Source organism: Trachurus trachurus, assembly GCF_905171665.1.
Source record: "Trachurus trachurus genome assembly, chromosome: 10".
Lineage (NCBI taxonomy): Eukaryota > Metazoa > Chordata > Actinopteri > Carangiformes > Carangidae > Trachurus > Trachurus trachurus.
Genome location: NC_139894.1, coordinates 22,778,399 through 22,788,743, shown reverse-complemented (window position 1 = coordinate 22,788,743; position 10,345 = coordinate 22,778,399). Strand labels below are relative to the sequence as shown.

General features: G+C 40.8%; 1 protein-coding gene across 2 annotated transcripts in view; it reads right to left on the bottom strand.

Annotated features, from left to right (window-relative positions):
- Positions 1 to 1,003: 1,003 nt before the first annotated feature.
- The window catches only part of LOC310992809 (glutamate receptor 3), a gene marked incomplete at both ends in the record, with an annotated part of 75,624 nt that continues 66,282 nt past the window's right edge, over positions 1,004 to 10,345 (bottom strand). The window contains 3 exons of one of the 2 annotated variants that reach the window (XM_083981011.1): positions 1,004 to 1,249; positions 5,662 to 5,776; positions 6,562 to 6,809. In XM_083981011.1, the coding sequence (XP_083837137.1) occupies positions 1,004 to 1,249; positions 5,662 to 5,776; positions 6,562 to 6,809 (609 nt within the window). Of the gene's footprint in view, positions 1,250 to 2,716; positions 2,832 to 5,661; positions 5,777 to 6,561; positions 6,810 to 10,345 lie in introns of both variants that reach the window. The other variant, XM_083981012.1, reaches the window with a different exon arrangement.

The window sequence follows — 10,345 nt, the reverse complement described above, 5'->3', positions numbered from 1 at the left end:
CTGTCACCAGCTTCAGACTATTTATGTGACATCACTTTTCCCCCCGAACACGCCCTACCCACATCAAACCGGTTAGAAATGTGCGGACAAATAACACCAAACACAGAAGTCACTCATGTCAAGAATAAAAACTTTTCTACTTTGGCACAAAATCACATGTCAGATGTTGATGGAGAAAATATGTTTTCAGGGCCCTTTAACTTCTGTTGCTCTGTTGTACAGCTGCTCTCTGTAAACAGACTTGTCACACTTTTGGGTTTAACTGGAAGCTCAAACATGCAATTAATCCAATCAAACTCAAGCTTAGCAGTGGACTTAACTATGGTATGGACCTCTTTGTTTTGTGCAATGAGTTTAGAATTTCTATATAAAGCTATTTTTTGAATTTCCAGTTAAGTCTGGCGGTATTAAGTGGCAAATGAGCTTTCATTGGAAATACAAAATAAGTTTCGACAGAAGAGTCCTAGGGCTCTGTAGCAATGCAGCCGTTACAGCTTGTTCCGCTGCCCCCAAGTGGCAAATAATAAATAAATGAAAAATAAAAAACAAAACAATAACACACAAATTAAATTTAAGTTTAAATTTGAGGTTAGCCCCATGGAATTAATAAAATTAATTTGGGAAAACAAACTCTGATATTACACAACATGCTAGATGCTAATGTCCTCCATTGTAAAAAAAAAAAAAAGAAAAAAAAAAAGCCTTATACAGCAGTTTGTTGACACTGCAATACACAGAAGGTTCAAGACTGTGTTCTTTCCCTCATGTAGCCTGAGGCACTATCCATGAAGCTATACGTTACAAGGCACAAACTACATCTCAGTGTTTTGTGTTTGGGTGGGCATGCGTGTTGTGCAGAGTCCAACATGACAACCGTAAACAGCCACAGCAACACATACAAATGAATTATTTACTCCACACTGATATGACAGGAAGCTAAATGATTCATCGCTCACGGTAGCTCAGGGGAAATAGTGTGGACAGCAGGAGAACTGGCCTACCTCTAGATCTTAACGCTCTCGGTTCCGTACACGTTGTAGCCTTCTCTGTATGTGGCAAAGTTCTGGGTGTTGGTCGGGGGAGCCGGCTTAAAATTCTGGGCATTCTTGGCCAATTTCAGCCGTTTGGTTTCTTGTCGTGATTTATAACAGAACTCTATCAGAGCCACCATCATGGCCAGCCCCAGCCCTCCAACCAGAATATAGAAGACACCAGCCACATTGCTTAGGCTGAGAGCACTTGTCTTGTCCTGGGGGAAAGTGAATAACATAGTTAAGAATTTTGCAGTGGTGCAAATGCAGCAGAACAATAAATGCAGCCTTCAAACTGAGCCTGACATAACCTTGACTTTCAACAGTGTAACTGCTTTAACAAATCGTCATTATCTGCCTTGCTGATGCTATAGATTATGCATGCTAACAGCTACAAGCAACAAAAAAAGATTTAAGATGTCATGAGTTGCTAAGGCTATAATTTTGACTGAACTGATTTTCCTATGGTTGTCACAAAGTCATGAGGAACTTCAGACTGCCATAGTGAAACCATTCTCCACTATGGAGAAAGAAGCCAACTCTTAATGCTCAGTCTGTCTGTCTGTCTGTCTGTCAATACTGGTGAATGTAGAGTTTACGCTCCCCTGCACTACATCTGTGTTGATATGGCTTCTGCTCTTGACCATGTTAGGAAGCTGGTCAGTATCGCATAGGTCGACAGCTCTGAAAATCCTCTCTCATCTTTAAAAAAAATCCTCTTAGAGACATGTACGTATAACTCTCATGGCAACATTGTCATACAGTACAGTCAAATTCATAGTAGATGAATGATAGCTCCATTAAAGTTAAAAAAAAAGCACTAAAGATCAAACCATTTTGCTGCTGCTTACCTACCAAACATATTCATTAAAAATTTGTTCATTAGAGTTTTACTATTTGCAGTTTTAACCCTATGAGCATGGAGATACCCGTAAAGCTGTCTACATCCCTAAGCTGTGATCTGAGGCTCTGGCTATATCTCAGAGGGTTAAATAGTGGGTTTATTACATTCCTTAACTTCTTGTAATGTGCAAACAGAGCCTCTAACCTCAACTCTGAGCAGCCACAAGATATTGGAGGACACCCCACGGTGCTCTCACCGCTTAGAGAAGTTGGATTTGAGTAATTCATCACAATAAGAGGCATTGCTTGTTCGTCACACCACAGGAAGCCAAAAAATCTAATAGACACATCTCAATGCAAACTAGTAACAACACAAATAAATCAAATTTTCATTAACAGTTTGGTAAATAGAAACAGCAGCATAATGGTCAGAGTATCATGAATGTCAAGAGTGAAAATGAGCAAAAATAGCATTTATCAACAACTGTTAACTGCTGTGATACAGCTAAAATTGTGTAACTGAAAGGCACTTTGGCAATTTCCCCTCAGCATTACCATTACAGTTGTCACAAAAAAGAGTTTGTATTGCAGTAAAAAGTGACTCATTTTTATGGCATAAAAGAAAAAAAATGAATTTGGGGAAGCAGTGCCATGTGTTGGCGCCACGTAGAAACTGTGTTACAGTTATGGTGGCAGAAAAACAGAAAGACTAAAAAAAGAAAAAATATGTGTAGCAAATAAACAAAATGTACACTATAGATGTTAGAGAAGTTTTGTCTTGCATATGAACAGTACGTCAAAATGCAATTTGGAATCAGTACAAAAGACCTGCAGCGACTGACCTTACTTCCAGAGTCCTTGGTTCCACATTCACCCTTATCGTACCACCATTTGTTTTTCAGCTTGTCTAAGATGCCTTGTTCACTGAGTTTCAATACTGCAAGGTTTACAGGAGTTCTTCACGTGGGAAATAACATAAATAACATTATATTATGTTATTTTATGTTATTCAACTTTTAAACTACTACATACTTTACAAAGCGATAAAGCAGGGCTCCTGGCTATGTCAACATCACAGAGAGCAGGCATTCTACCTATTACCTTTATAACCCCTAGTCTAAAGCCAGGGCCTGCCCATATCGCTTTGAGTAATCGGCAGACGCTGTTAGCAGGGCGACGAGCAGGTACTCAAAGGTACAATCTGCAAGTCTTTGAATACCAAACAATACCAGGTTACATGGGTTCGGGGGCAGATACTGGATCACAGGGGCTTTCTGAACACCATTTAACAAGTCCAGTCCAACAGGAGCTTTGTGTTAACAAACAGAAAACTCTACCTTTGTATTTCAACAACATCGGCTTAGTCCTGCGATTGCTACAATGACAACAATCAATTTATGAGGTATTAGAACCAATTTCGTATTTGCCCAAAAGTGAGAGCGTAATTAATTCCTAAGTGTTCTATTCCAGCATATTGCTAAGAAAACCTTATCTCCCAATTATGCCAGATTAGTGTCAGATGAGTGTGTCCAAACCAAACTGCACAGAGCTGCAGGAAAGAGCTCAAAAGTATCAGCGGAATAATTCCTCTCACATTCGCCTGTAGCTGCACAATCATGTCTGACGCAGCTGTTTCCTGCCGCTTGATATGTGTAAGAGTTATATCACGACCTCCAAATACTGCATGTCAACATAAATTACCATAATATTCTATTGCACAAAATTACTTCCCCCACCCAAAAAAAAAAAAAAAATTCAAGCCAGACAAAAGATGATACTTCGTAGTCATAATGCGATAGTGGATCATTTGCGGCTCAGGTCAATCTTTCTGCGAAAGTGAAAAGCAAATTGGAAGCAAAGAAAAATAGAGCATCAATAAATGAGTGACCTGACTACTCCCTGGAAACAATGTCCCCCTAGGGGATCCATGCAATGCATAATGCACTGAGAGAAGATTACACCACTGTATATCCCTCATAGCCAATCTGAGGAAACGGACTGTGAAGACCAGACCATTGTCTTGGCTCGGAGAGACATTGATTAACAATGCAATTACCCTGTAACATGCTCTGTGTCTGAAACTCAATCTAGGCTTTGCGGTGTCGTGCCTGGGGGCAAGAGAGAGCTGTGTTAACTGTGTGTGAGTGGGTGTGTATGCAGCCATGTGCATGATTATGTGCATCTCCTGTTGTCTGTTGGAGCATGGAGCTGTGAGCCGGACGGGGCCAAGTGGTGCACTGTTTGGAACATGAGCGCTCCAGGCCGCTTGATTCCACCATATCGGGGCCTTTCCACTGAGTCCTGGAGAGCCGAGACAAGCCAGGACACAGACAGACAGTACATACCTGTGCATGATGACAGCACAAGGGACAGATACTTTCAAATGGCTCCTGAGCAGAGCTCTGAGTAGCACAGGGAGGCCTCCTGAACTCAGTGTCTACAGAACATGGACAATGTTAGCAATACAAACACAAAAGAATCCTTTTGAGAAATGAACCCCAGGCATGTAGTGGGACATTATTTGGTATGTGAGCCTCTTATGGTGATGCTATTTTAACAAAGTCACAGCAGCTTAACTGTTCACTGTGATTTAGGCCAATATATGACGAATGACACTAAGGGTGTAATTATATAATCTGCCGTCCACGGGACCTTGCAGCTTGTGTGTAATCTAGCCAGTTATCTGACCTATATCATCACATGCGTGCTGACAGTGTCATTTGTCATTAAATTGACCTGCATGCTAAAGAATATGATGCTAGTGCCTTGTATGTAATCTAGTGAAAGTAGCACAATGCTTCATGTCACGTAATCTAAGTAACATTAACACTAAGTTGTCACGGGTGAGTGGGGGTATCACACTCGGAGCCATTAGCTCCCATAATGGAAAAATCATTCATCATCTAACCACAGAAGAAGAGGGAGAGATGTGGTCAAAAGGGTCACACCAGGGTTATTAATGGGGTAGGAAGTGCATGTAGTGGACTCAAACCACAGGTGGTTTATCAGATGACCCATTAAAAATGAATCATGAGTCTTTTGTTTAATTAGAATTCTCACGTTTGCCTGTAATGCTTAGTCCCCTCAAGACGCCGCTGTTCCCCTTGCTTCCCTGTCGGCCTCGGCTGAGCAGCCATTTTGAGGTTTTTGCCATTAAAGGAGAATTTATCATGTTGGCTTTAGAGCTCATGGGTTCCGCTGGTCCGGTGTCATGGATGTGAAGCAGCTGTGCGCTGAGGTACTGCAAAGCCCTCTCTCTTACAGGATTAACGAACTTCACCTTCATGAGGGGCGGCTGGAGGTTACGGCCTTTTCTGCACATGGAACACTCTCTGGCGAACTACGTTGAATTACACGTGTGTGACTTTATTAAGAAATATCTGACACTACCCAAGCCGCCTAACAACTGAGGCTAGGTGATCTGCCCTTCAGGCGTGTAAGGATGAATAAACAAAGCTCAACCTTTCACAACTGCAGGGCAGCCACATTCCCATTACCATCAAACCGTAGCAAAACTAAACCCATATTAGTTCTTATTTGCAGTAAATGATCACTACAGTCTCAATAACCACCAATAATAGTTTTCTGTTGGCTAAGCGAAGGCTCCTTAGTTTGATCTGAGCTGTTAAACCGCCTGGTCAGACTATCAGTTAATTAGGTAATCTGCCTTGGGGCAGCAGCAGGTTGGCTGGGATGGACAGTTGGTTTGGTTTTGGTTGAGTTGTTGTAACAGCCTTGCCGATTACTCTGCACTATGGTACCCGATTGTGGTGACATCGAGGCTGACCTTGGAGTCACCTCCCCCGCTGCCGCACTCTCCCTTGTCGTACCACCATTTGTTTTTCAATTTGTCCAAGAGGCCTTGCTCATTCAGTTTTAAAACTGCCAGGTTAACAGCATTTCTTGAAACGATAAAACATAACTTGTAAGAAAATGCACAGGTCCGTGAGAAATCTAATGCAAAGTAATAATTGAACTAAGCATCATAATGATAGGTCATGGTAGTGAGACTACCACTGTCAAAGCAGGGGCTTATGCACAGAATACTATCTGTTAAATCAGAATGATCTAGGAAAGGACAAATTGTTTAAGAATTTAAGGAATATGGAGAGATAAAAAAAGGCTCATATAAGGTAAAGACAGTGTTAAATCTTGGAAAAGGTGGCATGAAGGGTTACGTAGTTCAGAACTGAAGTGTGCGGGATGGGGACACTTGTCATTGAGAAGAAAAGTAACAACAACAAACATCATGCAATTAACATTCGTCACAAGTGACAGCGCAGCTTTTAAAAGGCTAAATTGAAAAACCATTGAACTGTTAAATTAAAAGTGACAACACAACAGTCAGGTAGGACAGCACACGGGACAGAAGGAGAGATCGAAGGAGAGAGAAAAGCAACAGTAAGAGAGACATAAATATGAAATGACTGTTAGCTTTAGCCTTATTGTCTGGATTTGGATTCCTCTACGGTTAAATAGCAATTCTTTAACACATCTATAAAAAATACTTAAAAACATTAATTATCACTATAAATCATTTGTATCCAAGTGCACTGAAAGGCATACCACCGTTACCTCTGTGTCCATAAAAAAACAAGAAGAAGAGAAGAGAATGATAACAGGGGGACATCAGGGTAGGTGGAATACTATAACAACATGGAGGATATTGTTATATTATTCCACCCACCTTAATGCTGAGCCTTTGGGTGTCGCCACACCGTAGCCTTTCGAGTCGAGGTTCCCGCCCACTTTCATGGTGTCGCACGGCTTCCGCTGCTCGATGTACTCGTTCATGGTGGACTCAAGGAGAAAGGCGAACTTGCCCTTCGACTTTCGTACCCGGGCTACGCCATCGGGTGTGGTCTTAACAAACACTGAGGGCTCAGCCGATTTCATGTATGACCACATCTTCTCATATACTGCTATTTTGGACCGCTGTGCAGAGAAGAGAGGGAGGAGAGAAGTCGTTTAGAATCCAGCACGTTACACATGTTCAATGGAGTTTGTTGGATTTTTGTGCTTAATGATCATTTCATTTAAATTGGCATCATGAAGTATTTATAGACATCTCTGGAAAGAGTACTGTGATATCTTTAAATACTTCCCCAAAATACAGCTGGTGGACTTCTCCAAGATCATGAAGTACAAGAATTTACAAAATCCATTTCTCTTCATCAGTATAAATGTACAGTACTGTTTGAATATTACGTTGCAGCTTGAAGCTCAAATTCTCTGCACTGAGTGTAAATGAGGCTCACACATCACTTATACAGCAAGTAAAGTCATGCAAAATGGGTTTTTAGCAGAAACACTAGTATTTGTAGACTTGATTATGCTAAAAATATGTTCAGTAATTAAACCTAAGTGACAGCAAATTGCAGGTAACAAACTTTTAAAGGGAAAAAGTTTGGGATCAATTTGTTGAAATTTCAGTCTCAGTGAATTTGAGCTTTGGTTTATAGTCCTAATTTAACTTGTCGAACCTATTACAGACATTCATTTCAACAACACTGTCCTTAATGTAACATCTCCACTCTGACTCAGAGGCAATGTGCAGAAGAAGCAAAAGAAGTGAAAGAGAAAGCGGGCTACACATCCACAAGGCAACGCATCACAAAATGACACAGATGAGCATTTTCCCAGCGCCTGGGGTCGGGCTTAGCGAGCCTGTGAAATCAGGGGGAGTTGAGCCCTATCTATAATAAGCATCAATTAAATTATTCAATGCCGCTGGATTTATTTTGGCATAGGCATTTCATACTCTGAACAGATCCTGGTCCAAGCAGTGATGAGCCAGTTCCTGAGTGGCACTGTGTGGACCACTGAAGACTGGATCCCACATAAAAAAAAATTATGCTTCCTTTTAGGTAGGGCCAGAGAAAAGACGAAGGGGTTTGGATGGTTTTCAAGAAATGGTTGAATCAAAAGCTCTACTGTCAGGCAAAGGGTTTGTGAACGGAATATGGACGAGCTGTTGATATACCAACATCTGTCTGAGATACTTCTCTGTGGCCTCCTATTTTTAATCTCACACAATCACAACTCATGTAGCAATCGTGCTGAAATTATTGTTTCATATAACTTTGATGTTCAAACAATTGTTTGAGCCATTTATCAAGCAGCAAGATTGTCTACAGCCCAGCTAGTGGATCTCTGAGGCTTAGCCACAGTGATGCTTTGAGTTAAATGCCAATGTCAGTAACATGTTCATGTTTAGCAGGTATAATGTAATATTTTCACAATCTTATGATGTCATTTGGTTGGTATCTGGTATTTGTTCATAAATGTAGTATTGCGGAGAATAAAAAATGTCACTTTTTATAGTGACACCACTGGTGTTTTTTGCTAGTGAGTGTGTTGGGTAAATTTTACTGCTTCCAGCTTCTCAGATGTTTTCTCTGTGATCCTCCATATTCGAGGACATTTTATGTGTTTGGATTTTTAAACTGATTGTGGAACAAATGTGAAGCTCTAAGCTCGGCCTTCGGGAAACTGTAATGGTTATTTTTTACGGTGTTCTGACATTTCGAGTATTAGTATAAATACCAGGCTCTGTGACTTTCAATATCCAAACATACTGATTAGTAAACAGACCCATCACTCCCTTGAATTGGTAAAAGAACATATTCACCTCTAATGCTTTTCTATTAATAAACAAATGAACTATCCTTCACCTAGCAAAAGTGCTTCACTGCCTTTATGTAATCATACAGTGTGTTTGTCGGCATCTGTCACAGAGCATCAGGCCAAGGGTGAGGATGAGATGAGACAGCTACATAGAGAAATTAAAAAGTGCGAATGATGAATGTTCCCGGCTCCGATGAGAAATCCTTGAAGTTGAAGGGGCGATGTTTGTTCTGTTTAGATGCTGATACACTGGATGGGATGGGCGAAGGGGGCAGTTAGAGACAGATGTGATGTTTTTGTTTACAATCTAGTTAAATCTGTTCATCATGGAAAGGACACTAGTTTGGAGGACAATTCCCCCAAAGGCCCGCGGCTCATCTGCTCCACTGTGGGAAAGCTCCAGACGGCTCCTCAAATGAAGAGAAAAGAATGGATCTGGGCATTGATTACTGACGACAGAGTGTGCTGCCTCAGTCAATTGATCAATATAAGAGCCGGGACGAAGTGAGACCAAAACCTAAATAGGCCGATTCCAGTGCAACTACAGTCACCAGTGAGATGCTTAAAGCAGATTCTGACAGAGAGAGAAAGAAAAAAAAACAAGATACAGTGAGAAATCCCAGCAGGGGAACAGAGATATTTGATTATTGACTGCCGGCACACAAACATGCATATTCGCAGAAATACAGACACGCACATATGCACTATACACACACAAGCCCACCATAACGTATTGAAAGTCGACTCTCATCTCCTTTAAAATGTAATCACTCACATTACAGTCGGCAGAGGTCATTTAAAATTCAATTAGGAAATAATGACTGCAAAAGTCCATCATCAATGAAAAGACAATTTGTTGAGTGATTATATACTGCCATAAACACAGATTCATACATGTAGCTCTCCTTCACACCATATAATGGCCCTGTTAGCACAGACTGCTGTATTCAAAATGACCTGTCAGACGATTAACAAGAAACAGTTTCATTTATAAAGTAAAGGCAAACACGGCTCTGTGGTGGTGAACTTGCAAAAGCCACAGCCCTCCTCCATTAAATGCCTTCACATTATACTCAAGTAGTCATAACGTTGCTCTATTCATAATGAAGTACCCAAATAGCTGAACCCAGGCAACCCTCCTACCTAAGCGACACAGTTACATCATCTGTGTAGGTGTTCCTCCTGCAAATCCGTCTGAAGCACAGAGCTTCCCGCTGTCTCGTAACAGTCATAAAGACAAACACAGGTCTGTTGTTCCAGCCTGGTGACCTGAGAGGAGGGATGGCGAGAACAGGACTTGCCTTCAGCAAGACAAGGTTAACCCAGAGAAAAACTGGTGGGGGTTTATAATTCATCCGGGGAGAACACTTGGAAATAATACATCCAAATTCCACAAAGGTGAAGATGAAGGTCTATTTTATAATCAATATGACGAATAAAAAACTCTGCTCTACTTTAGTCTCCACCAACTCTTAATGCTATTTAACACTGAAATGAAACTTGTTACCATGATCATCAGGGAGTAGCTAATTTTGCCCACATTCTATTTTATTTTTTTTTAGCACTTTTGACCTGAAAATCTCCTGCAGCCACTGAAAATTACACTATGGGAGCAAAACTTATTTACACAGCTGTTTTAGGATTCTGCATGTGAGCAGATGTCATCTACCACAGTGGGATTTAAGTACTAATGCTTGCAATTTAGTTTCTACCTTTAAAAACACAATTAGTTGTGGCTTACTTTAGTTATGTGTTTCTTTTGGAACACAAAAAATAATCAGCATGACATTTCTTTTTTGACTGGCACCCAGTGTTTCATCAAAAGCTGTTTAAATTGACCTTCA